Source organism: Micromesistius poutassou (assembly GCF_964030765.1).
Source record: "Micromesistius poutassou genome assembly, chromosome: 4".
Lineage (NCBI taxonomy): Eukaryota > Metazoa > Chordata > Actinopteri > Gadiformes > Gadidae > Micromesistius > Micromesistius poutassou.
In genome coordinates this window covers 4,596,007-4,622,984 of record NC_140274.1, presented here as the reverse complement: position 1 = coordinate 4,622,984, position 26,978 = coordinate 4,596,007, and the positions used below count along the sequence as shown (strand labels likewise).

Here is a 26,978-nt window from a genome sequence, read left to right as displayed (position 1 = left end):
ACTTAGACACAAGTCAGGACTTGATCAATTCCGGCTGGGTCGCCTGGGTGAGGATGAATGATGTTAAAAGACCCGAAACACCCAATGACCCCAGGTTCCATCACTGATGATGTGTCTAAGTGCATCAATATATGTATATTAAACTACTGTATATCAATAGGTTTAATATTCAGTGATTCAACTAAGAATCAGGAATCAGAAACAACAAAACAAATCAGAAATAAATGTGTGTGTTCAACGAACGAGCAAGCAAGTCACAGCTCACAAACTTGACAGCGTCAAGTTAAGTAAAAATTGTTATGTTATTAATCTGTGCCATCTGGATCATATCATCAGGGATGATATCATTCATCCAACACAAATTCTTCTTAAAAAGGTTCAAGCAACAACATATGAAAAAAACAAATCTTTATTGAAGCCCAAAAAATATATATTTTTTTAAATTATTAATAAATGTATAAATGTATATAAATGTATGTATATATATATATTATATATATTGTTTTTTTTATCGGAATAGCTTGCTTTCTTCATGTTTTTTTTTGCTCTGAAAAGTCAGAATTCTGAAATTCTGGAAAAAAAATTGCATGTGGCCCTAATCCTATTCCTTGTCTATCTTCTGTTCAGCGTGTGGTTCCAGTCCTGTATATTTCGCAAAGTGACTCATTGACCTTGGTTCCTTACAGGTAATTTTCCCATTCTTCTGACTTTAAACTCAAAATTCTGAGATGAAAGTCAGAATTCTGATTTTATTCTCAGAATTCTGAGATTAAAATCAGAATACAGAGATTAAAGTCAGAACTCAACTCTGATAATCACACATGGCCCTAATCCTGTTCCATGGACACCAACACATAAAACATATATACATTTTTTTATCAGATTATTAAGAATTAGATACAAATATTTACAACATGTCACTGTAGGTGCTCTTTAATAATTAATTTGAAATCATATTCCATGTAAAAAAAACACAGAATAATCGTAATTAGGAAATATTTATGAAAGAATGATTATACAAAAATCAATGTATCTTTTTTTTATTCATTTTTGATGACCATCAATTGTAAAGAGGTTATTTAATGAAGCTTTGATTGAAGAAGAATAAAAAAGGTATTTTTCTCGATAAAAAAAACAAAACAACCGACATTGTCATAACTGGGCGGTTCTCTGATGTTTATATTCACAACTGAGAAGTATATAAATGAATTCTTGAAAAATAATTTCCATTTAAATTGTGCTTATTTAGAAGCCAAGTAGTCTCTTGAATAAAACAAATGTTTAAATATATACAAGACTATAGTAATATTTATAAATATCAAGCAGCAGTGATGGGTCCCATTGCTGCCAAGATACTTATTTTATCAGTCATATTCCTCTTCAACGACCTCAATGTAAGTTCAGCTGCCCTCTTCACAGACTGTGCTTTCATAGGAGAAGAAGAGTCAAACAGTTTTTACGAAGACGGAGATGTGGTGTTAGGGGGCGTCTTTCCTCTACACTACACCCGTGTGTCTTCTCTTTCACCGTACACATCCAAACCAGAACCTGGTTCACACAAGTAGTAAGTCAACATTTCGAGAATCTAACATCAGTGTTTTCATATGCATGTATCGGTATATATGTTACACTTGTCGAGTGTGCATCTAATTAACATCAACAAAATGTTTAGTTTCAGTGCACGTGCCCTGCGTTGGATGCAGACCATGACCTTTGCTATCAGGGAGATCAACCAGCGCACTGACTTGCTGCCTGCGCTGAGGCTGGGGTTCCACATCAGAGACAGCTGCGACGATGTTCCTGTGTCTCTGAAGGCCTCCTTGCTTCTGGTGAATGGACAGCCGGGCCCCCCGGCCATCAGGAATGGGAGTCTGTCAGTCGGGGAGCTTTCTGGCAAGGGTGATCTGATCAGTTTAGGCTCCAGGTCTACAGTGTTAGGTTGTGCCGATGTCACCAGGTCCCCGTCTCCTGTTATCATAGGAGATGCATCCTCTGGTGTGTCGATGGCTCTGCTTAGAAGTCTGGGCCCCTTTCAGATCCCCCTGGTGAGACTTTATGAACAATGTTCCTTTACTCATATTTGTCAAATAACTTGTTGTATTTATCATATTAATTGCATACTATGTCAATATATTTGTACAATAGCTTTGTGCAAAACATTCACGTTATGAAATTTGTTAAATAGGGTAAAATATCTCAGCTTTCTATTTAAAATGTACATTTCAGAAAATAAGACATACAAAGACATTCATGATTTGAAATAAACCAGGAAAACTTTTTATGGAGAAGTAATCCTCTTTTTGTCTCTCCACTAGGTGAGCTACTTTGCCTCCTGCAGCTGTCTAAGCAAGCAGACAGAGTTTCCCATGTTCATGCGCACCATGCCCAGTGATGCCTTCCAGGTCAGAGCCCTGGCCCGCTTGGTAAGCCACTTTGGCTGGACCTGGGTGGGGGTCATTGGCCAGGATTCTGACTATGCACGCTTTGCCGTACAGCTCTTTCTCCAGGAGTCATCACTGTATGGTGTGTGTGCTGCCTATGTTCACCACTATCCTGTGGTTCTGAGTCAGCAACCTCTGGATAAGTTACTGGATATCATTCAGGTAGATGTAGGATCGATAGGGCAACTGATTAAAAGCTATGCATTTTTGTTATTTTGTATTCAATTTAACCAAGACATTTGAACAACACTAAATAATGTACTTTCTGGAGTTAAAGTTTGTGTCAAATACTTCTCATGCTACTCTTTTGCTACAATTTGGCCAAACTTAACATATGTATTGTGTTAACAGGGGTCATCTTCAAAGGTGATAATTAACTTCTGCAGTGAGTCAGAAGTGCAAAGCATCATGAGAGCCATTCGACAGCGGAACATCACAGGCATCCAGTGGATCGCGGGCGAGGCCTGGGCCACAGCCAAGTCTCTCTGGGAGGAGTTCAGCGACCTCTTGACCGGCACATTGGGCTTTGGTATTCGCAGAGCCGAGGTGATTCCGGGGTTGAAGCGGCATCTGTCCAGGCTTCGACCGTCCAACATCCAAGACTCGGCTTTCCTCACAGAGCTCTGGGAGGAGACACTGAACTGCAGACTGAACGGCTCTGTTAACACACATTCTCACATGGACAACCATCTGGATCGAAAGCCTTGCAGCGGCATGGAAGATTTAAACGACGTGTACTCTGCCTTCTTAGATGTGAGCCAGCTCAGGGTGTCGTATAACGTGTACAAGGCTGTGTATTTGGTGGCCCATGCACTGCAGAGAATGAGTGACTGTGAGGCGGGGCAGGGGCCCTTTGTGAACGGCACCTGTGGAACCCCTCAAAGTCTAGAGCCGTGGCAGGTGTGTTGACACCTACTTTCATTGATATGATTTGTATATGTAGCTGTTGCAATTTTATGTTCGATTTGATTAATCAAATACAAACATTATTCATTATTTTTAAATGTTAAAATGAATAAAATCGATGTTTGTCATCCTTCCTTTTAGCTGTTCCACTACATGAAGAATACTAAGTTCTCCATATTGGGTGAAAAAGTGGACTTTGACCATAACGGTGACCCCATCGCTTCGTACGACCTCATGAACTGGCGAAGGGAGCAGGATGGCTCTCTGCTGCTGCTGAAGGTGGGCTTTTACGACGCCTCGCTGTCTCCAGAACTCAGCTTGGTGGTGAATGAATCTGCCATTCAGTGGCCTGTTGGGCAACAGGTGTGTTCTCATCAAATCCCCCCCAGGCCTCCTCTTCCTCTCAGACTGTTCTGTATTCATTTAATAAATGCATTAGGCAATCTGCTGATGTTGGTTTTACATCTATTGGATATTTTATTATTCCACCTTCAACGATCATTTCACGAGTCTACAAAAATCAAAAATGAAGACAATAATAAAGATTTTTTTTCCTTAAATATAATGTATCATGGTTTTTTTTCACAAAACTCTGCACCACTGCAGCAATTTTTCAGCCTGTACCTGCATCATAATGATCATAATGTATTTTCTAACAAGCTACGTTTAATGTAAATTTAAGTGCTACACTTACAGCCACCAAACAAAAATAAACCAGGTGTATCCAGTCCAGGTCCCTCTCTTAGTGGCGTTGTTTTGCCTCAGGCGGTCCGGTCTGTGTGCAGTGAAAGCTGCCCACCAGGGAAACGTGTAGCCAGGAGGAAGGGGAAGCCTGTCTGCTGTTTTGACTGTGTCACCTGTGCTGAAGGGGAGGTCAGCAACAGCACCGGTGGGTTATGTTCTGTGAGATCCATCTCTCACTTTCACTTTTTTTTCTGTTTATGTGAATGAATTATTGCCCTTCTCTCTCTACTACCAGATTCTTTGGACTGCACACGGTGCCCAGACCACATGTGGCCAAACGACATTAGAAACCTTTGCCTCCCAAAGAATGTTGAGTTCTTGTCTTACAAGGAGCCAATGGGTATTGTTCTATGCGCTGGATCTGTCCTTGGAGCGTGTTCCTCTCTCCTTGTTCTGGGTATGTTCTATAAACACAGGTCCACGCCCGTTGTCCGGGCAAACAACATGGAACTGAGCTTCTTCCTTCTGCTATTCCTGGCCACCTGTTTTCTCATTGGGCTTTTGTTCATTGGTGAGCCCTCTGATTGGCTGTGCCGAATTCGGTATCCAGCATTCGGCATCAGCTTTGCTCTATGCATCTCCTGCCTCCTGGCTAAGACACTAGTGGTCCTAATGGCTTTCAGGGCCACACTGCCAGGAAGTGGTGTTATGAAGTGGTTCGGACCCAATCAGCAAAGAGCAAGTGTGCTTCTGTGCACGATGGTCCAGGTAAAAATAGTGTTCAATTAAAATCGAATGTAAATTAATCAATCGATGAAATTGTCTAGTTCAACAGTAACGATGACACTGTCCCATCTTTCCACTATTCAGGGCTTGATCTGTCTTATCTGGCTGCTCACCTACCCACCTTTCACCAATAGCAACACAGGCTACCTCAGGAACACCATCATTATCGAGTGTGCTACCGGCTCGGATGTCGGCTTCTGGTGTGTTCTCGGCTACATCGGCCTCCTAGCATGCCTGTGCTTCTTCATGGCCTTTTTGGCCCGTGAGTTGCCAGACAATTTCAATGAAGCAAAATTCATTACGTTCAGCATGCTCATTTTCTTTGCGGTGTGGATCACTTTCATTCCAGTCTACGTGAGCACCGCCGGTAAATACACAGTGGCTGTGCACATTTTTGCAATTCTGGCTTCTGCTTATGGTCTTCTGTTTTGTATTTTTGCTCCAAAGTGCTACATTATCCAGAAAGCCAGCAAAAAACAGCAAGAAAAATATGATGCGTAAATGAAGACATAAACATGAGGATATGTATATTTTCCAATAAATAAATAAATACATGATAAATTGCCAATCTTTGATGTCTTATCTTGTCTTTTTTATGTCTCGCATAAAAAAAAGTTCTTTACACTTTATCTAATATTTATATAAAATTATTTTAATTATTATAGAAAAATGGTACCATTTAGATACTTAATAACTTACTTAAAAAAAACAAAAAATAAAAAAAACATACTTGTTTTGTATTTTTGCCCCAAAGTGCTACATTATCATTTTAAAGCCAGCAAAAAACAGCAAGAAAAATATGATGCGTAAATGAGGACATAAACGTGAGGATGCATATATTTTTAAATAAATACATAAATAGATGATATTTTGCCAATGGTTTTGTCCAATCTGTCTTTGTACGGGACTTACATTAAAACGTTCTGCATACTTTATATATATTTAATAAAAAATGCAACCTTTAAATTCTAATGAACTTATTATGACTCACAGGGTACATGAGACATGATGATTGTGTGACCTCATAGAAAAAAGCTATGTTCACATATTCCTCTACTATCATTTTCTATACTGCCGTGAGTCTTACCATTATACAGTAGCTGTTTATTTAATCACCAGCCCATACTAATAAATTGCCCAAAAAAATAAATTTCGATACTCTTGTTCGATGCATTCCTATATCATCATCAATACAACAATCAACAAGTGAATTAATATAAATTTTTGGATCCCTGTCAAGTTTTGTCCAATGTGTACCACAGCTGATCCGTAAAAATAAAAAGTTTGGCAAAATCTGGATGCGTACATAGCATCTACTGCAGAGGGCAGAATTCACATTAGGTGTACATAATTAGGCAGCATTATGACTGTTTTTAAGTAAGTTATTAAGTATCTAAATGGTACCATTTTTCTATAATAATTAAAATAATTTTATATAAATATTAGATAAAGTGTAAAGAACTTTTTTTTATGCGAGACATAAAAAAGACAAGATAAGACATCAAAGATTGGCAATTTATCATGTATTTATTTATTTATTGGAAAATATACATATCCTCATGTTTATGTCTTCATTTACGCATCATATTTTTCTTGCAGTTTTTTTCTGGCTTTAAAATGATAATGTAGCACTTTGGAGCAAAAATACAAAACAGAAGACCATAAGCAGAAGCCAGAATTGCAAAAATGTGCACAGCCACGGTGTATTTACCGGCGGTGCTCACGTAGACTGGAATGAAAGTGATCCACACCGCAAAGAAAATGAGCATGCTGAACGTAATGAATTTACCTTCATTGAAATTGTCAGGCAACTCACGGGCCAAAAAGGCCATGAAGAAGCACAGGCATGCTAGGAGGCCGATGTAGCCGAGAACACACCAGAAGCCGACCTCCGAGCCGGTAGCACACTCGATAATGATGGTGTTCCTGAGGTAGCCTGTGTTGCTATTGGTGAAAGGTGGGTAGGTGAGCAGCCATATAAGACAGATCAAGCCCTGAATAGTGGAAAGAAGGGACGGTGTCATCGTTACTGTTGAACTAGGCTATTTCATCTATTGATTCATTTACATTTAATGTTGGATTACCACTGAATACTATTTTTACCTGGACCACCGTGCACAGAAGCACACTTGCTCTTTGCTGATTGGGTCCAAACCACTTCATAACACCACTTCCTGGCAGTGTGGCCCTGAAAGCCATTAGGACCACTAGTGTCTTAGCCAGGAGGCAGGAGATGCATAGAGCAAAGCTGATGCCAAACGCTGGGTACCGAACACGGCACAGCCAATCAGAGGGCTCACCAATGAACAAAAGTCCAATGAGAAAACAGGTGGCCAGGAATAGCAGAAGGAAGAAGCTCAGTTCCATGTTGTTTGCCCGGACAACAGGCGTGGCCCTGTGTATATAGAACATACCCAGAACAAGGAGAGAGGAACATGATCCAAAGACCGATCCAGTACATAGAACAATACCCATTGGCTCCTTGTAAGACAAGAACTCAACATTCTTTGGGAGACAATGGTTTCTCATGTCGTTTGGCCACATGTGGTCTGGGCACCGTGTGCAGTCCAAAGAATCTGGTAGTAGAGAGAGAAGGGCAATAAATCATTCTAATGAACAGAAGAAAAAGTGAAAGTGAGAGATGGATCTCACAGAACATAACCCACCGGTGCTGTTGCTGACCTCCCCTTCAGCACAGGTGACACAGTCAAAACAGCAGATGGGCTTCCCCTTCCTCCTGGCTACACGTTTCCCTGGTGGGCAGCTCTCACTGCACACAGACCGGACCGCCTGAGAGGCAAAACAAGGCCACTCAGAGAGGGACCTGGGCTGGATAACCCTTGTTTCTACATTAGCATATATATGATGTGATCAAGGCTAAAAAAAAACATGATACATTATATATAAAGAAAACAAATCTTTATTATTGTCTTCATTTTGGATTTTTGTAGACTTTTGTGATGATTGTTGAAGGTTGACATATACAACATCCGATAGCTTTAAAACCAACATCAGCAGATTGCCTAATGCATTTATTAAATGAATACAGAACAGTCTGAGAGGAAGAGGAGGCCTGGGGGGGATTTGATGAGAACACACCTGTTGCCCAACAGGCCACTGAATGGCAGATTCATTCACCACCAGGCTGTGCTCTGGAGACAGTGAGGCGTCGTAAAAGCCCACCTTCAGCAGCAGCAGAGAGCCATCCTGCTCCCTTCGCCAGTTCATGAGGTCGTACGAAGCGATGGGGTCACCATTACGGTCAAAGTCTACTTTTTCACCCAATATGGAGAACTTAGTATTCTTCATGTAGTGGAACAGCTAAAGGGAGGGATAAAAAATATAGATTTATTTATTTTAAATATTTTTAAATAATGAATAATGTATGTATTTGATTAATCAAATCGAACATAAAATTGCAACAGCTACATATAGAAATCATATCAATGAAAGTAGGTGTCAACACACCTGCCACGGCTCTAGACTTTGAGGGGTTCCACAGGTGCCGTTCACAAAGGGCCCCTGCCCCGCCTCACAGTCACTCATTCTCTGCAGTGCATGGGCCACCAAATACACAGCCTTGTACACGTTATACGACACCCTGAGCTGGCTCACATCCAAGAAGGCAGAGTACACGTCGTTTAAATCTTCCATACCGCTGCAAGGCTTTCGATCCAGATGGTTGTCCATGTGAGAATGTGTGTTAACAGAGCCGTTCAGTCTGCAGTTCAGTGTCTCCTCCCAGAGCTCTGTGAGGAAAGCCGAGTCTTGGATGTTGGACGGTCGAAGCCTGGACAGATGCTGCTTCAACCCCGGAATCACCTCGGCTCTGCGAATACCAAAGCCCAATGTGCCGGTCAAGAGGTCGCTGAACTCCTCCCAGAGAGACTTGGCTGTGGCCCAGGCCTCGCCCGCGATCCACTGGATGCCTGTGATGTTCCGCTGTCGAATGGCTCTCATGATGCTTTGCACTTCTGACTCACTGCAGAAGTTAATTATCACCTTTGAAGATGACCCCTGTTAACACAATAAATACAAAGTCAGTAATTGTGAAATAGTCTGGCCAAAGCATAGCATTAGAAGAGTAGCCTAAAGTTCAAGACAAACTTGAAGTCCAGAAGATATTAGAGTTATTTAGAGTTGCTCAAATTACTTGCTAGAATGGATTAGAAAATAAATTACTTAAAAATACCTGACTTTTTCCATTGAGTAATCAAATCAACCTAAATGTTCTTGACACTTCCATTTTAAAATCAGTATAATTTATCTTTAATCAAGTGTTTAATTAAGGTTTATTTTGTATTTCATTCCACCCTGAATTCAAATGTATTAAAACCTTTAATCAGTAAATCTATCGATCCTACATCTACCTGAATGATATCCAGGAGATCATCGAGAGGCTGCTGACTCAGAACCACAGGATAGAGGTGAACATAGGCAGCACACACACCATACAGTGACGACTCCTGGAGAAAGAGCTGTACGGCAAAGCGTGCATAGTCAGACTCCAGGCCAATGACCCCCACCCAGGTCCAGCCAAAGTGGCTTACCAAGCGGGCCAGGGCTCTGACCTGGAAGGCATCACTGGGCATGGTGCGCATGAACATGGGAAACTCTGTCTGCTCGCTCAGACAGCTGCAGGAGGCAAAGTAGCTCACCTAGTGGAGAGACAAAAAGAGGATTACTTCTCCATCAAAAAAATCTAAAATTTACAACCCTTTAAATATTTTTTGGGTCTCATGTTAATGTGTTGTACAATATATATATATATACCTACACAACTTTTGGACATGTATATGGACATAGTTCAAAATACAAAAATGTATCTGGTATATACAAAGTGTATGTGTCAAATAAAGAATAATATATATGATTTAAAGAACATAGTTCATAAAGTCTCACCAGGGGGATCTGAAAGGGGCCCAGACTTCTAAGCAGAGCCATCGACACACCAGAGGATGCATCTCCTATGATAACAGGAGACGGGGACCTGGTGACATCGGCACAACCTAACACTGTAGACCTGGAGCCTAAACTGATCAGATCACCCTTGCCAGAAAGCTCCCCGACTGACAGACTCCCATTCCTGATGGCCGGGGGGCCCGGCTGTCCATTCACCAGAAGCAAGGAGGCCTTTAGAGACACAGGGACCTCATTACAGCTGTCTCTGATGTGGAACCCCAGCCTCAGCGCAGGCAGCAAGTCACTGCGCTGGTTGATCTCCCTGATAGCAAAGGTCATGGTCTGCATCCAACGCAGGGCACGTGCACTGAAACTAAACATTTTGTTGATGTTAATTAGATGCACACTCGACAAGTGTAACATATATACCGATACATGCATATGAAAACACTGATGTTATATGCTCGAAATGCTGACTTACTACTTGTGTGAACCAGGTTCTGGTTTGGATGTGTACGGTGGAAGAGAAGACACACGGGTGTAGTGTAGAGGAAAGACGCCCCCTAACACCACATCTCCGTCTTCGTAAAAACTGTTTGAATCCTCTTCTCCTATGAAAGCACAGTCTGTGAAGAGGGCAGCTGAACTTACATTGAGGTTGTTGAAGAGGAACATTACAATAATAATCTTGTCAGCAATGGGAGCCATCACTGATGCTAAATGTTTATAAATATTACTATAGTCTGGTATATATTAAAGCATATTGTTTATTTTAGAGACTACTTGGCTTGGGTGGGGGCTTGAGTATTTATATACTTGTGGCTTGTGAATATTGACAGGGGACCGCCCATTTCTGACATTGTGTATTTTTTTAAACACCTCTGTATTTTTGATATTCTTTATCCAATGCTTCATTAAATTAGATTTTACTGATTGATGGTCATGTTATTATGTTATTCTTATTATGATTATTTTATGATTAATTTAATCATAAGAACCCTTATTTGTGTACATTTTCACAAATATATTTTTAGAAATATATTTATGAATATTGTTAGAATTATTCCGTACAAAAAAGTATATCTTCAGAATTAGATACAAACAAATACATGCACTATGTTACTTAAGGTTCTCTTATTTATTTAATTATTACCAATATCAATATTTTTACCCACACACAAAGTATGGGTGTCAGAAATTGTTTCTGATTAAATAATATATATTTGGTTATTTTGTTATAAAATAATGTAATACTTTTGCAAAGTAATATATTTTGGGGTTCAATAAAAGTTAGTTAAAATTTTCAAAGGCTGTTGCTTTCCAGATGGAGTTTGTGTTGGATATATTTGCATAAATCTGGTTTTGAATATTCAGTGAAACTTCTGAATGTGAATAAAAACATTTCAACCAACAAAAGGGCCCAAACCTCAAAAGTTTGGGCCCACTTGACTACGGTAAATACTTTTGAAAAATACTTTTTTCATTAATACACAGGATCAGATGTTATAATCCCTTGTGCCAAAATCCAAGGAAAACACATATTCAGGAGCCCCTGCCCAAACTAACCTTACAAGCACACTGATCTTCTAACAAGGCCAACACTGCCATTGTCAACCTATCGATTATTGCCACATTTTGCGCATGCTTTTATATTCTCATTTATTTGGATGCATGCTGACGATAGGTTGTATCCATACACCCAATGTGTCAATAATATGTACATAATTCGAAATTGGCCGACTGGTTCATTGATGGATTGATTTTAAGTAACAATGGCTTGTGCTTACTCCACTCAACATCACATAATAATATTGCAGTCAAGAATTTCACAACAAATGTGTGAAGAGAGATCATATGTCATGCGTGGTCCGGAAAATATGTAACGTTTAATAAACAAGCCATCACTGAAAATAATATTGCTGGGGCTTCCTTTTAATTCCAATATTGACAATTACGTTTTATGGGTCTGTTTAAGTTTAGCCTAACAACAGTGTCACATTATGCGTCTTGACAACAATAACGCATGATTGAAGCGCATTTAAGTTCACGCATTCCGACGTTCAAATCCACTTTGAACTCGCCTCATATTGCAATATTACTTCATGACTCATGATTGCGTAGGCTTAATGTTGTTGTGCTGCATTGCCTCTATGTGCCGCCAACTGACAAAATGCAGCAGAAATGTGTGTAAGCCAGGCAATTTAGTTTGCGTGGAGAACCGCACTTTCTCACGTCAAGTCAGTCTTTGTACATCCGTTTGCGTGAGAAGTTGCTTACGCAGCTTTTTTGTGCATAAGCAAGCTTTGTACATGAGGCCCCAGGAAGTATGTTTTCTCCTTACCCACAGCCATTCACTTGCTCATTCTGAATAAAACAAATAAATAAAAACATTTAATGTAATAAAAAATCTAAAAACGTAGTAAACATTCAGCAAAATGAGCTTTGGGGTTACATCAAATTTCACAGTATGTATAACAAACACTTTGTCTTAGGACTCTATGGGAAAAAATATTCTAAATATTTTCCCATAGATTCTGGGAGGTTGAAGATCATTCTATCATCAACCTCTTAAAAGTAGAAATTTTATTTTTGTTTTAATTATGTGTAAGAGTAACGACATCATCTCTGTCTAATACGTAGAATAGACTAAAATGTTAACCATCTATTATTGTCCATTTCTTTATCAAAATAAATAATTTTATACTATTGTTTTCTTACAAATTATATATAATTTAACTACAAACTTTTAAGCATGAGATCATTGATACCTATCAACCAATTGGATTTGACAAAAACACCCACACAAGAGATGTTGTTGTCATGCGATGAAAGGTGGGGCGTGGGATACATATATGATGACTTCTGCCTCGCTGTTTTATCCGTTAGGAGAAGGGTGGGAGTTAAAACGACATGAGTCCCTTATTTTTAATATTGGTTAAACCTCTGTGTGTCTTAATCCAAGGTGTATATGCAGACTCTGCACCTCTGGTGAAAGCTTGCTCATTGCAGAGCAGTTTTGAGCCAGGGTTTGTTGCTGCTGGTGACTACATCATTGGGGGCATCTTTCCACTTCACTACAACCAGGAGATGCCAGACCTCAATTCCACCTACAGACCACCAGCCGTTAAGTGCAATGGGCAAGTTTAGTAGGTTAATAATAGTCTTATTTTATCACAGAAAAATCTAAAAGTAGAAAATGTGAAATTTTGTCTGCAAAAAAAAAAAAGCGGAAGGGAATATTCTTCCCTGATTAAAGGGATTGTCAGCATTTGTAATGTCATGAACACATCCATTTGTCATTTTGTGTGTGTGTTGTGTTTGCACACATGCAGGTTTGATCCCAGGGCTTTCCGCTGGGCACAGACCATGAGGCTGGCAGTGGAGGAGATAAACCAGAGCAAGAAGCTGTTACCCAATCACACGCTTGGCTACAAGATCTTTGACTCGTGTGCGTATCCACTGACAGGCCAGCGGGCGGCCCTGGCAATGATGAACGGGCTGGCGGAAGCCCACTCCCCCATGTGCCGCGGTGCCTCACCACTGCTGGCTATCATTGGGGAGTCAGGCTCTGCCCAGTCAATTGTGGTGTCTCGAATACTCCAGCCTTTCAGAATCCCAATGGTACAGATAACTTGAGTTTCTGTTTACATTCAGTCTTTTAGCAGTTGTTTTGTAGACAAAGTGAGGCAAAATGAGTATACAACCAAAACGATGAAAAATGATAAATAACAGAATTAACAAAGGAAATGCCATGAAAGGTTGTTGTTGTTTTTTTTACCAATTCTGTCCTAGATCAGTTACTTCTCATCGTGTGCATGTCTTAGTGACAGGAGAAAATATCCTACTTTTTTCAGAGTGATTCCAAATGATGACTATCAGGTAAAAAAAAATCACACATATTATTATGTACAGCAAAATAAGACATGTAGTAATGTGTAATGTGTTTTCCAGCAGTAGTGCGTGTGAGGTGCACGCTTGCTCTATGTTGATTGCTAGTAATCAGTGTCAGCAACAAGCTGGGCGCTCTGCACATGCATCTCATACAACCTCATACAAGTCCATTACAACATAACATAGGAGATATAAGTGGGCAAGCTGAATTGCTAGCATCAGACTGCAATTTGTATTTCCAGATTTCATACTATTCTTGATTCACAATCAAATGCATACTTAGTATTATTGAGTCACTTGTGTAACTCCTTCTCTTTATAGTTCCTTCATGTAGTCTAATAGTCATGAGCTAATGCCACCTACAGTATCATCAAGCATTTGTTATTCTTCTAGAGGAGCACACCAGTTCAATTGTTCTCATGTTATTATTACTGTTATGTGTTACTGTTGTATAATAATAACACTTACTTATTGTAAGTCGCTTTCGATAAAAGCGTCTGATAAATGCCCTAAATGTAAATGTAAATGTATGTTCTAATTTCGAAACACATATCAGGAAACGTGTGTATAACAAATGTACAACGCAATGCAATTGACCCCTTGTTTAATTAAAAATATATACTGTATTCCAATACAACACAAAAACGTCTGAATGAATCTAACTGTCCCCTGTGCCTAGGTCAAGGCCATCGCCCAGCTGCTGCTGCGGTTTCAGTGGACCTGGGTGGGCTTGGTGCGAGGGGACCACGAGTACGGACGCTTCGCTGTGCAAGGTCTTCTCAGGGAGTTGAAGGGCACAGGAGTGTGTGTCGCCTACCAGGAGATGATCCCTTTGCTCTACAACCGCCAGAGGGCTCTTGAGATAATGCAGGTAGATGCAAACATGTAGGATAAGTATATATTTGTATAAGTATGTTTGAACCCCAAGGTGTTGGCATCCGTGGTCAAGATGGCTAACCCCTATCTCATTAATGGCATCAAACCAGCTTGTAAATGGCATAAAAGTAGAATTTAAGCACATATTAGGTGCAACTAGTGGAGCACCTCCCATTAAAGATGTATCAGACAAATTGTTCACATTGTTTATATCAAGTATAAAATACATAAATATTACATATTAGCTTATGTTTAATGTACTATGTAAACAGACTTTTTCCTCCTTGTATTGTGCTCTGGTTTTCACTAGCACTTTCTTTCTCTTTTGTTTTTTTTAAAGGTGATGCAAGGCTCTGGGGCAAAGGTTGTGGTAGTGTTTTCCGCCGAAGGAGAGATGACTCCCTTCCTGAAGGATTACATGATGCTGAACATCACAGGAATCCAATGGGTGGCCAGCGAGGCCTGGGTCACCGCCTCGGTGTTCGCTGGCAGGGAGTTCTACCCCTACCTCGGGGGAACCATTGGCTTTGGCATCAGGCAGGGCCACATCCAGGGGCTTAGAAGCTACCTGGAGACGGTAGACCCTCAGACGTACCCCTCTAATCCCCTGGTCCAAGAGCTCTGGGGTGCTCTGTACGGCTGCTCTCCTTCTCACTCATTCTACTCCCCACTGCCCCCCTGCTCAGGGCAAGAGTCCCTTTTGGCTCAGCACTCGGGTTACATGAATACATCGAGCCCCAGAGTCGCCTACAACGTCTACAAGGCTGTGTATGCCATCGCCAATTCCCTGAACAACCTTCTTGGCTGTCAAGAACACAGCGGGCCCTTCTACAACAAGTCATGTGCTCAGAGAAACAACATACAACCCTGGCAGGTACAACGTCAAAACTGTTTATTTACTACTCATTTTGTTTGACTCGAATAAAGAATGCTCATGTTGTCTGTTTGTGCCCAAAGCTCCAGCACTATCTCCAGGAGGTAGCGTTTAACATCGGCGGGGAGGAGGTGAACTTTGACCTAAAGGGAGACTCAATACCTTACTACGACATAATCAACTGGCAGAGAGGCCCTGGGGGAAATATTGAATTTGTCAACATCGGTTTGTTTGATGGAACAAAGGCTGCCGGGAAGGAGCTTGTGATCGAGGAGGAGAAGATAGTTTGGGCAGGCCACCAGAGCGAGGCAAGCGGCTCACACTGTGTATTTACCCACATCAGATGCCAACTGTTGAAGATATGTAGGTTGAGGTGGAGGTAAGTCAGGATGCTCTAGATTGACCTTGGATTTGAGTTCTAGGTCAAGATGGGCTGCATGATCCAGTCAGTAATCTGGAATTATCATGTTACTTATGCCGCTTTTCCACCGCCAGTACCAGCTCGACTCGACTCGACTCACCACGCCTTTATTGTGTTTCCATTGGCAAAAAAAGTACCTGGTACCTAGTACCGGGTACTTTTTTTTAGTACTACCTCCGTCGAGGTTCCAAGCGAGCGGAGTAGGTACTTTTGTGTGACGTAAACAGGCTGCTGGTAACTGATTGGCCAGCAGCTGTAAATGGGAATAATCACTCAAGTTAAGTTGTGTCCGGCGTGGTTGGAGTCCACGAACCCACTCCCGAGGGGGACACTGATCGGCGTTTCGCCGTGTGTGTTGCTCCTTTCCCGGGGCTAGAGTTAGGCTGCGCGTGGTTGTGTGTATCGGACGTGGTTGTGTGTGTCCGGCGTGGCTGGAGTCCACGGACCGGCTCCGGAGGATCAGCGTTTCGCTGTTTCGTTTTACTGTCGTTCCTTTCCTAGGGCTCGAGTTTCGCCTCCATCAACGTTACCGTATAACAACAATAGACGCACAGTCATTGCGCTTTTTATTTTATTTTATTTCCCATCATAACCTTTCCCGGGAATCAGGAAATAGTCTTGATCAGATTCAGATTTCCCGGGAATCGCGTCTCCCGTGATTAAAACCTAATGACGACCCGCCCATGGTGGAGAGGTTCTTTTCTACGACCCGCCCACATTGAAGAGATACTTTTTTAGATGGAAACGCGCCTGGAACCGAGGCGAGTCGAGCTGATACTGTCGGTGGAAAAGCGGCATTATTGTACAGTCCAGGGGTAGAGCAGCTATAATGCTGTCTTCCATCATCAAAACCCACTTATTATAAGTAGCCTACAAGCATGTTCTGAAAATGCATATTTATTTATTCATTCATTCATTTATTATACTTCTATCTTAACTATATATATATATATATATATATATATATATATATATATATATATATATATATACACTTTATTATATTACTTTATCTTCAGACTTTTCTTCTGCTTCTACAACACAGGCTTTGTGTCCTTTATGCTTAGCTTCAACTTTGAGCATATTGGTAGGCACTGTTGGGAAGGATACTTTTAAAATGTATCCAGTTACAGAATACAGAATACATGCCCTAAAATGTAATTTGTAACGTATTCCGTAACATTGCACAAACAAAGAGTATTGTATTCTGAATACTTGGATTACTTCCACATTGAATTGCATTTTATAAGTGTAGGAATGCGGCATCAAATCCTGCTTACTAAACAGGCCTATTCTGGTGTGTTCTTCTGTTCCAACTGGCTGAATGTGTTAGGCCCAAGTCTCCCTGAAAGTGCACTAGATTATATAATTTGCTGTAGAGGAACTCTACAGCAAATTATCTCTCACTCTAGAGAGTGAGAGAGAGTATTGGGCGTTCACACCAGGAAATTCCTTAGTTCGCTCTCTTTGGTCCAGACCAAAATACAATGTCTCTTTTTTGGTTTGGTGCAGTTCCTTTTCACATTGCAATTTTCACAACAGTCCCAGAATTTGACAACAAACCCACATGTGTGCAAAGATCAATCATTGGACAAAAAGGTCTGGGGCGGGGTAAAGCGTTAAATTTTAAAAAAGAAAAAAAAAAAAAAAAAAAGGGGGGGGGGGGGGGAAAGCGCCGGTGAAAGTAAACAATCATGGATATCCAGCATGATATACATTGATCTGCGGACCGGTCAAACTCCTTCTCCCTCATCCTGATGCGGAATGTGTTAAATGCATCAGATTACAGTTATTTATAATTTGTATTCTGAATACGTAATGCCGGTACATGTATTCCGTTACTCCCCTACACTGTTGGTAGGCCACAGGATATTAGACTGCCCTTTTGTCTCTAGGTGCTGGTGTCTATATGCAGTGCCAGCTGCCATCCAGGATCTCGGAAGGCTGTCCGTCGTGGTGAGCCTGTGTGCTGCTTTGATTGTGTACCATGTGACACTGGGAAAATTAGCAATCAGACAGGTGAAACCTTTATGTTTAATTGGGCAGTCGTACTTGTAATAAGCAGTCTTCTGTTACATGACGACTTCTGTCAAAATGAAATGACTCATATAAAAATATAATTATTCCCTAGATGCCATAGACTGCACGGTTTGTCTTGAGGATTTCTGGTCCAACACAGATAGAACGTTATGCATCCCAAAGAAAGTGGAGTTCCTGACCTACGACTCCTTGGGCATAGCCCTGACAGCAATCGCCGTGGTGGGTGCCTGCATCACAATAGCTGTCCTGGCAGTGTTCCTCCACAACAGGAATACAGCCATCGTCCGTGTCAACAACTCTGAGCTTAGCTTCTTCATCCTACTGTCCTTAACGCTGTGCTTTCTGTGCGCACTGGTGTTCATTGGCGAGCCCACACCCTGGTCCTGCATGCTGCGTCACACGGCCTTCAGCATCACCTTCTCCCTGTGCATCTCCTGCATCCTGGGCAAGACCCTGGTGGTGCTGGCCGCCTTCACCGCCACCAGGCCCGGGAACAACCTCATGAAGTGGCTAGGGCCCATGCAGCAGAGGGCCATCATCTCAATGTGCACTCTGGTCCAGGTGATCATCTGTACAGCATGGCTCATCGACGCACCACCCTTCCCATCCAGGAACACACTGTATGAGCATTCCAAGATAGTTCTAGAATGCAGTGTGGGGTCCAGCCTGGCTTTTTGGTGTGTTCTGGGGTATATCGGTCTCCTGGCCTGCATGTGCTTCATACTGGCCTTTCTGGCTCGCAAGTTACCCGGGAACTTTAACGAGGCCAAGTACATCACCTTCAGCATGCTGATCTTCTGTGCTGTTTGGCTGGCCTTCATCCCGGCCTACATCAGCTCTCCTGGAAAATATGCAGATGCTGTTGAGACCTTTGCTATTCTGGCCTCCAGTTTCGGCCTGCTGTTCTGCTTGTTTGCTCCAAAGTGTTTCATTATTGTGTTGCAGCCAGAAAAGAATACCAAGCAACACCTGATGGGGAAGAAGTGAGATGCAATTGGTTTACTGTTGTAGAATTTAACAAGGTTGGTATATTTAGGATTTTAAAGGGGGCTTTTTCTGTCCAACGACCAGAGGGACGAGGTGTGACAATTAAAGAGTGCAATGACTTAGTCCAGTTTATTTGTAATAAATCGATTACAGAGATAATATACAGTCGTCTTGTAGGATTTAGACTAAATACCGACATTTTATGATCTTTTCATTTCAACATTTGTTATAGATTGATCAGTTTGACCAATAAATATGTAAAAACTATTTATAGATTGTGTTGCAAATTGTTCTTACACATTAACTTTGTATAGGTGTAAGTTTATTACCCCCTCCTGAAAGATCTTCATGAACGCTACATTGAGATGAGTCACATTGATAGAAAGGATTCTTTAATAAAGCATTGTGATACTAAATATTTTGTGTTGTAACATTCTCTACATAATAATGACATACATATGTATGTAATTGCTATAAAATAAGATAAATAAAGGATATTTTTGCATGTTGCTATGTATTACATCGCAAAGACTTATTTGATGAAAAATGTATTGGTTACTGAAATACTTTCACTGTGCAGTTTGTGCAGATTAGCAATAAACAAAAGCAACAGCAGCTTTCAAAGAAACTGCTATAATGCTATGCAAACAAGATACAATTCTTATGTACCGATATTGCTACCCCTTTCATCATGATTGCTAGCACATGATTGCTATCAATTCACGATAATTGAGTTGATATTGCAGTGGGTGAAAAACATTTTGTGAATTATCATGCTTGGTTTATCTGGGAGAATTAATCATTCGCTTCTTGACATTGTTCTCAGGTCGCACTAAAATTATAAAACATTTAGGCACAAATATACATAACAGCAACCCAAAACTGGAGGCCAAGATGGCAAATATCTCCACGGCCACAGTGAATTTCCCCGGGGAGCTGACGTGAGCCGGGATGAACGAGAGCCACACAGCGCAGAAAATGATCATGCTGAATGTGATGAGTTTGGCCTCGTTGAAGGTGTCGGGCAAGAAAGAAGAATGTTAGCCCTCCTGTTATTTTCAGGATCAGATCATTTCTGAAAAGTAAGACTTTTAATTTTGGGACACCTTTGAAGCACTGAAGCTAATATTCAATGTTATTTTTTAATTGCTTTCATGTTTGACTAAATAGTTATAGTATTAAACTATTGTTGATAATATATTCATTATTAACCTTTCCAGTTGAGGCTTGGTACATTGGATTCCTGAATGGGAATGGGGGTGCTGCTGAGAGCCAACCAGCACAGAGACAAACCTGAGTGGAGATAAAGCAAGCAAATACAATGAACTTCCACTGTCTGAACGCGAGTAAAGATGAGCTGTGTTTGACATCCTAACGGCCCATGGCCCACCTGAGGTGCAGTAGTGCACAAGATGAGGGTCCTTTGTTGGGAGGGGCCGAAGAGCTTCATAGCTCCAGAACCTGGCCCAGTGGACCGGAAGGCCAGCAGAACCACAATAGTCTTGACCAAAAGGCAGGAGAGACATAGAACAAAACTGACACCAAAAGCGGCCTGGCGCAGTCTACACGTCCATGTGGAAGGCCTGCCGATGAAGGGAAGGGAGCAGAGGAAACACAGCTTTAGTGACACTAGCAACAGAAAGCTGATCTCAGAGTTGTTGGCCCTGACGATGGGCGTGGTGCGGAAGTGATGGAAGACGGTAGTGATGACGGTTGTCATGACGACCCCCAGCAGGGTGAGCGTGATCAGGATGATGCCCATGGTGTCGTACATGGACAGGAAGTCGTCCACTCCGGCCACACACTCCACCTTCCTCTTGTCAGACCAGTAGTACTCTGGACATTTTGTACACTCTGTCGAATCTGTGTGTGGAAAACAAGTGCTGATGCTGAATTATCTTAAAGAGGTAAATAAAACCAGTGGAATAATAAGTATATGAGTTTATTAATAAACAAAAAATAAAATAAACAGCACATCTGTGTACCAGTTTGGTTGCTTATCTCTCCTTCTGCGCACGGTAAGCAGTCAAAGCAGCACTGAGGTTCTCCTGGGCGTCTGGCTTGCCTGCTTCCAGGCGGGCAGGGATCACTGCAAAGAGACACAGGAACCTACAAAACAAAGAAAACACATCATTATTGATTTATATATTCTTTAAATGATAGTACAGAGTTCATGTGAATGATGGGGTCCATAACCGACCTGTGATAGGCCTCCTGTCCATACAATTTTACTCTGATTCAGCTGTAGCTGCTGATCCATTGGGACCGAACCATCATAGCTTCCCACCTTGACAAATCTTAATCAAATACATACAGATCAAAATAGACCAAATGGTAAAATATTTTGTTTATAGCCATGAATAAATGTTGAATCAACATCATCTTTTCAATATCTTTCCAATATTGAACATGTATTAGTTTATTTTTGTTAATTCATTCTGTGATTAAGTTTCAATTTCTCATGAGTTAATTTTAGTTACCTAATCTTTCCCTTGCTATCCTTCTGCCGGTTGATAACGTCATATAGGGGAACAGGCTCTCCATTGTCATCAAAATTTACTTTTTCACCAAACTGGTTGGTGAAATTAACCATCTTTAGGTAGCTCAATAGCTGCATTATATAACAAAAACAGGATATAGTCATCGATAAGTAAAATAGCCCCTATAAATGAGGGATTTGTGACTTTAATGCCAATATATACATGCATATTCCTGTTTTCTGCACCTCTTTTGGTTTTGATGTATTTCGCTTACACCCAGCTCCAGCCGTGCTGTCTCCAACAGAACCACATTCCAGTAAATTGTGCAGTGCATGGGCGATGGCATACACAGCCTTATAAACGTTATAAGATATTCTGACTTTGGACAGCTCTGTGTAACTGTTGTGCACATTGCTGAGATCCTCTGAGCCGGTGCACACAGGCCTCTCAGGTGCACCTGTGGTGTTTTCGTGGGCTGACAACTTCTTTGACCTCTTTTTGACCACATACGTTTTAAGAGTTGAGGAGCGAGACTTGGTGTTCAGCTTTGACCGATGTTGATCATACTGCTCGATAAGTCTTTCAAAGTCATTGACATTTGTATTGAAAGGATCTGCCGTGAACTCCAACCTACAGTCGAACACTTCCTCCCATAGCATGTTGTGAAACTCAAAGCCAGGCTCTGCATTAGGGCGCACCTTCAACAAAAACTCTCTCAGACCAGGTATGTAAACTCCTGGGAAGGAGAAACCCAGTGTGCCTTGCAGGAGAAGGTGGAACTGGGGTGCGGTTAGCACGTTAGCGGTAACCCAGGATTCACTGGCTACCCATTGGATTCCAGTCACGTTCCTGGCCACAAGCTAGTTGAAAAGGAAATACATTGGTAGAATATGTAGAATATGGCAGAATGTGTTCCTGGGGTCAAATCAATACACCTTCATATTTTCTGAGGGCATAGACAGGTCAACTTACCTCTGAGAACAGCTCTTGAAGCTGCACCTCGGAAGCAAAGACCACCACCACTTTAGCGTTTGAGCTCTGGAGGGTGTCGGCCATGGCTCCAATCTCACCCAAGGTAGGGGATTGTGGGATAGTAAGATGGTATGCAAGGCAGCCTCCCAGTTGTCTGAACTGATGAGAGAATGCTTGGATTCCATAACGACTGTAGTTATCCTTAAAAGCCAGAGACATACAGGTGACGTGAATATGAGTTGGATATGTTGAGTTAATAATTGTAATAGTTTTAACGATTCATCTTACCAGGGTCCCTACAGTGCCCACCCAGTTCCATCCAAAGAATTTGACCAGCTCAACCAGACCCCTGACTTGAAACAGATCACTGGGCACTGTGCGCAAGAATGATGGGTAGGTAAGCTTGTCAGTGAGACAGGCACAGGTGGCAAAATAACTAACCTGAAGGCATGTAAAAATATAAATGTTATGTTTAGAAATGTGTATAAACACTTTTTATTACGGGTTGAGAATTTCGATTCACAGCGCAAGGTTATAATCACCAGAGGGATGCTGAAGGGGCCCAGAATGTGTGCTATAGCACCAGTAGGGGATGAAGAGGCAAGGCCAACGACAGCCGTGATTGGAGATCCAGTAAGACACCTTCCTGAATCTGTGGTGCTTTCTGTTATTGTGAAATTCCCCCTCATAGACTTTCTGTCCTCATCAGGGAAGTCAAGTTTTTCCCATTCTTTATTACCTTCATTTGCTATCATCCTTGACATCCTTTGCATGTTCTTTGTTTTCTCTTCTAAATTATTCCTAGCTCTCCTATCTTCACCCAATGTGTTCTGTCCTTTTATGCTGTGAGTGAGTAAAGACAAAAGAGCTCTAAGGCTAGTGTGGATGTGATCACAGCTGTCCATGATGTGGTAGCCAAGCCTAACACCAGGGAGCAGAGCTGGGTTACGGTTAATTTCCTCCACTGCAAAGATCATTGTCATCATCCACCGGAACGCTCTGTCGTCAAAACTGAAAAAGCAGCACAATCAAAACAACAGGAATAAGAACACGCTAAGATAGTGATCAACAATAAACTCATCAACACCTGTTTGCAAGCTGTAAAACATAGAGAACCAAATGTATAGACTTCAGTAATGCAAACTAGTAACAAATTTTGTATTCAAATTCGTTCATATTAGCTTCAAGTTAAACAAAAAAAGTAAATACAAATATTTTGCATTACCGGTCTGCTTACCCATTGCAAGGTCGGTTCTGGGGTTTGCTATTGTAGGTGTCACGGGAGTTTGAGACAAGGTAATGCACAGGGAACAATCCACCAATGATCACATCTCCCTCTGAGTGAAGGGCCACCAGCTCGCTGTTTCCCAGAATCACACATTCAGACAAGAGCGATACACCAACATCTCTTACTCCCTCTGTCCTCAGATCAGACAGTGGACCCATCACATGTTCCTCCTCCTCCAGAGCTCTTGTGCCGAAACTCAGCTCGGACCCACCTGTTTGAAACAGGTGAGAGATCATCAAAATGTGGAGGCTTGGCAGGAGCCAGAGAGGTTGCCAGAGGAAAACCACCAGCGGTGGATGTATCGGCCAAACTGGTTCCATAATGGCACAATATAGTTGCTGATAACTAACAATAACTAATAAATAAATTAATAAATAAAATGAACAAAATCAACCCAAAAATATTTAAAAAGCTCCAAACATCTCAATTAAGCAATTGGTAAGTTGGATGTGATGAATGTGACATTTTAAGAATTAAGGTGTACAAGAATGAACAGTTAATTTTGTGGTTTCTGTATGTCAGAACAGAGGAAGATACTAAAAACCTATGCTTGTTAAAGGGTGGTGATCTGGCATATATGAAACTGACCAACCTTCTATAATTAGCTGAGGCTTATCTGGGCCAATCAGAATGAAGATAAAAACTGAAGATGATGTAAAAGAAAGCCAAATATGGACAAATATGCCAATGACTGGTTTAAATTCTACTGCAGTTGTTATGATTATCATTTTTCTGTTGTCGTTTTAATAAAAACGATAGAAAGGCGACTGAAATTAGGCCCATTGCAAAACTGATTAAACGTTGTACTACTATGCTTTAGTCTAGTGGATTTTATTTTTTTTTATTTTTATTTTTATTATTTTCTTAAACAAAAAAAACAAAACAATCAAAAAAACTCATATACATACATCACAAGATAACAAACCCACAGTATATTACTAAACAATACACAGTACAACACGGATCACGCAGATCCATAATATTCAATAAATTATTTTAAATGCCCAGTTTCTCGAATACAGACTAATAAATGGTAAATGTACTGCATTTATATAGCACATTTTTTTGTAACCAGTGAGCAGTTAGGGTTAGGTGCCTTGCTCAGGGAAACCTCGACAGGAGGAGCCGGGGATCGAACCAGCAACCTTACGGTTACCAGCGAACCCACTCTACCCCCTGCCGCCCTATGATATCGGCCTGGGATTGAAAACTTCTGGAAGGCCTACTAAAGTGGAATGCCTACTAAAATGGAATTGATCCTCACGGTCAAGTTCATTGAGGACTGATGTTGCCCGTTCCATTGACAGGAGATCCATAAAGTCCTTTAACCAGTTGTCAATGTTGAAGCAATTGGGTGTATTTTCCAATTCATCATAATAATTTGTTTAACTGACAAAAAGGCTAAAGCTATGATGCATGTCTTCTGTGCTGTTTGGATAGCTTTCATTCCAGTTCATGTCAACTCCCCTGGGGAATATGCAGATGGTGGAGAGTTATCTGCAATTCTAGCATCTAATCTGTTTGATTGGTCTTTTAGGGGCCGAATTTAGACCAAAGTGAAAGATAATTCTGCTTAGACCTGAGAGAAACTTTAAGAAGCCTTAAATGAAAAAAGGTGTCCCAGAATTATAGGAAAGGTGCAACGATTTAGTTAAAATTTGTATAAAGTGTTTATCAGAGGATTTGGACCATGTTACATTTGTTAGTTTTGTGAAACTCAGTTTGACCAACAGAGAAATAATTAAATATTTTCTTAAAATGTCTCTCAGCATTAGATACACCTGTTTCATGGTCGGGTGTTTTCAGCATGAAAACACTTAGAGTTAGAGTTAATTATTAATAAATTACTTGTGTCAAATGTCCAATATGGTTATGTTGTCATGGATTTGGAAAATTTGCCAATGAGACCTATAAGTCTCTTATGCACCTGGTGCATATCAATAGGTGTTATCGATAAATTGCAAATCATGTGTTTAAATGTGGTGTATTAATGAAAAGACACAAATACACTTGTTAAGGATGAATTGTTTTTTTATATTTTATACACTGAAAATAGGATTGTATGTCGTAGTGTCCAAATGTAAAAATGTGTGTACATAGTGTACACACAAGAAAACAACCATGCCAAACTCAAATATAGCATTATTTATGTACTTTAATGAAACTACGAATATAATAATAGTAATAGAAAAGTATTGCTTTTATATATCTTTTGAAAGAAGTTGAATCGCTTGATATAGTGAGTCGTTTATATGGCAGTGCCCAAATAATGACGGAGGGGGCACCTGGTACAAGAGCCAGGTGGAGTCCTCTACCGGCTCTAAAACTCTTCCAACAGCACCATCTAGTCTCACATCCAAGGACGGACCAGCTTCCTGAGGAACCAGTAATTCTAGGCAGAGAGCCCTGGTAAATATTATTACAACACATTCAATTGTAAATATATACTTTGTATGATTCTGAAGGTTATGTGGACTTCTACATTTTTTATTTATTAAAAAAATTATTAATGCATTTCATGTTTTACCCATTAAATGTTTCTTGGTGTTTTTTTCTGGCCTGAACAAAATTATAAAACATTTTGGAAAGAATATACAGATAATCAATCCAAAACTAGAGGCCAATATTGCAAAGACCTCCACAGCTACAGTGAACTTGCCAGGGGAACTGATATAAGCTGGGATAAAAGTGATCCAAACAGCACAGAATATAAGCATACTAAATGTGATTAGCTTAGCTTCATTAAAATTGTCAGGTAGTTTTCGGGCTAAAACAGCTAACACAAAACAAAATACAGCAAGGAGCCCGATGTACCCAAGCACAGCCCAGAAACCTAATGCTGAGCCTAATGCACATTCTAGAATGATTTTCTCCTTGTAGGTAGTCAGGTTTCTAAAAGAGAAAGGAGGCTTCTGAACCAACCAAATAATGCATATCAAAACTTGAACAAATGTAAAGGATACTACAGTCATTCTTTGCTGTGTAGGGCCAAACCATTTTGCTACATTGCTACCTGGTTGTGTAGCTTTAAACGCCATTAACACCACTATAGTCTTGCCCAGAACACAAGCGATACAGAGGACAAAGGTGATCCCAAAAGCTGTGTGGCGAAGCATACAGGACCAGTCTGAAGGTGGACCAATGAAAGTCAGAGAACACAGGAAACACAGAGTCAAGGAGAAGAGCAGCAGGAAGCTCAGCTCAGAGTTGTTAGCTCTAACTACTGGAGTATATCTGTGGTTGAAGAACACTATGGCTGTAATGATGGTCAAACAGGCTCCCGCTATAGAGAATGCTGCCAAAATAATTCCCCAGACCTCATGAAAGGAAAGGAACTCAACAAGCTTGGGACGACAGAAGTTCTTCTCTGAATTGGGCCAGAACTCCTTTGGACATGGGGAACAGTCAGATGAATCTGGAGAAAGACAAA

The 26,978-nt window shown here is 40.9% G+C and overlaps 4 protein-coding genes and 1 pseudogene across 6 annotated transcripts in view; 2 read left to right on the top strand and 3 right to left on the bottom strand.

The window, feature by feature from the left end:
- Positions 1–1,331: 1,331 nt before the first annotated feature.
- LOC311342411 (extracellular calcium-sensing receptor-like) lies at positions 1,332–5,322 on the top strand (the record flags this gene model as incomplete). The annotated part of the gene is given in 9 exon segments (XM_084467247.1): positions 1,332–1,564; positions 1,673–2,045; positions 2,316–2,603; positions 2,793–3,341; positions 3,489–3,710; positions 4,113–4,236; positions 4,327–4,799; positions 4,902–5,275; positions 5,277–5,322. Coding segments are annotated over 9 exon segments (2,682 nt in total).
- Positions 5,323–6,388: 1,066 nt separating this feature from the next.
- Positions 6,389–10,427, bottom strand: LOC311342410 (extracellular calcium-sensing receptor-like; the record flags this gene model as incomplete). Its single annotated transcript, XM_084467246.1, has 8 exons — positions 6,389–6,811; positions 6,921–7,393; positions 7,484–7,607; positions 7,917–8,138; positions 8,286–8,834; positions 9,188–9,475; positions 9,720–10,092; positions 10,201–10,427. 8 exons carry the CDS (start codon positions 10,425–10,427, stop codon positions 6,389–6,391), a joined length of 2,679 nt encoding a protein of 892 aa, XP_084323372.1.
- A 2,117-nt stretch (positions 10,428–12,544) lies between these two features.
- Positions 12,545–18,808, top strand: LOC311342409 (extracellular calcium-sensing receptor-like; annotated as a pseudogene). The gene is made up of 9 exons: positions 12,545–12,551; positions 12,682–12,865; positions 13,052–13,340; positions 13,512–13,598; positions 14,290–14,481; positions 14,827–15,360; positions 15,444–15,668; positions 17,677–17,800; positions 17,913–18,808. The product of its transcript is annotated as an extracellular calcium-sensing receptor-like (transcript).
- A 782-nt stretch (positions 18,809–19,590) lies between these two features.
- LOC311342408 (extracellular calcium-sensing receptor-like) lies at positions 19,591–23,015 on the bottom strand (the record flags this gene model as incomplete). The annotated part of the gene is given in 11 exon segments (XM_084467245.1): positions 19,591–19,837; positions 19,839–19,930; positions 20,021–20,101; positions 20,199–20,671; positions 20,794–20,917; positions 21,009–21,105; positions 21,289–21,419; positions 21,534–22,148; positions 22,261–22,461; positions 22,549–22,701; positions 22,803–23,015. Coding segments are annotated over 11 exon segments (2,427 nt in total).
- Positions 23,016–26,064: 3,049 nt separating this feature from the next.
- Positions 26,065–26,978, bottom strand: part of LOC311342149 (extracellular calcium-sensing receptor-like) — a gene marked incomplete at both ends in the record, with an annotated part of 96,242 nt that continues 95,328 nt past the window's right edge. For both annotated transcript variants that reach the window (XM_084466987.1, XM_084466989.1), the window contains one exon: positions 26,065–26,963. In XM_084466987.1, the coding sequence (XP_084323113.1) occupies positions 26,065–26,963 (899 nt within the window). The remainder of the gene's footprint in view (positions 26,964–26,978) is intronic.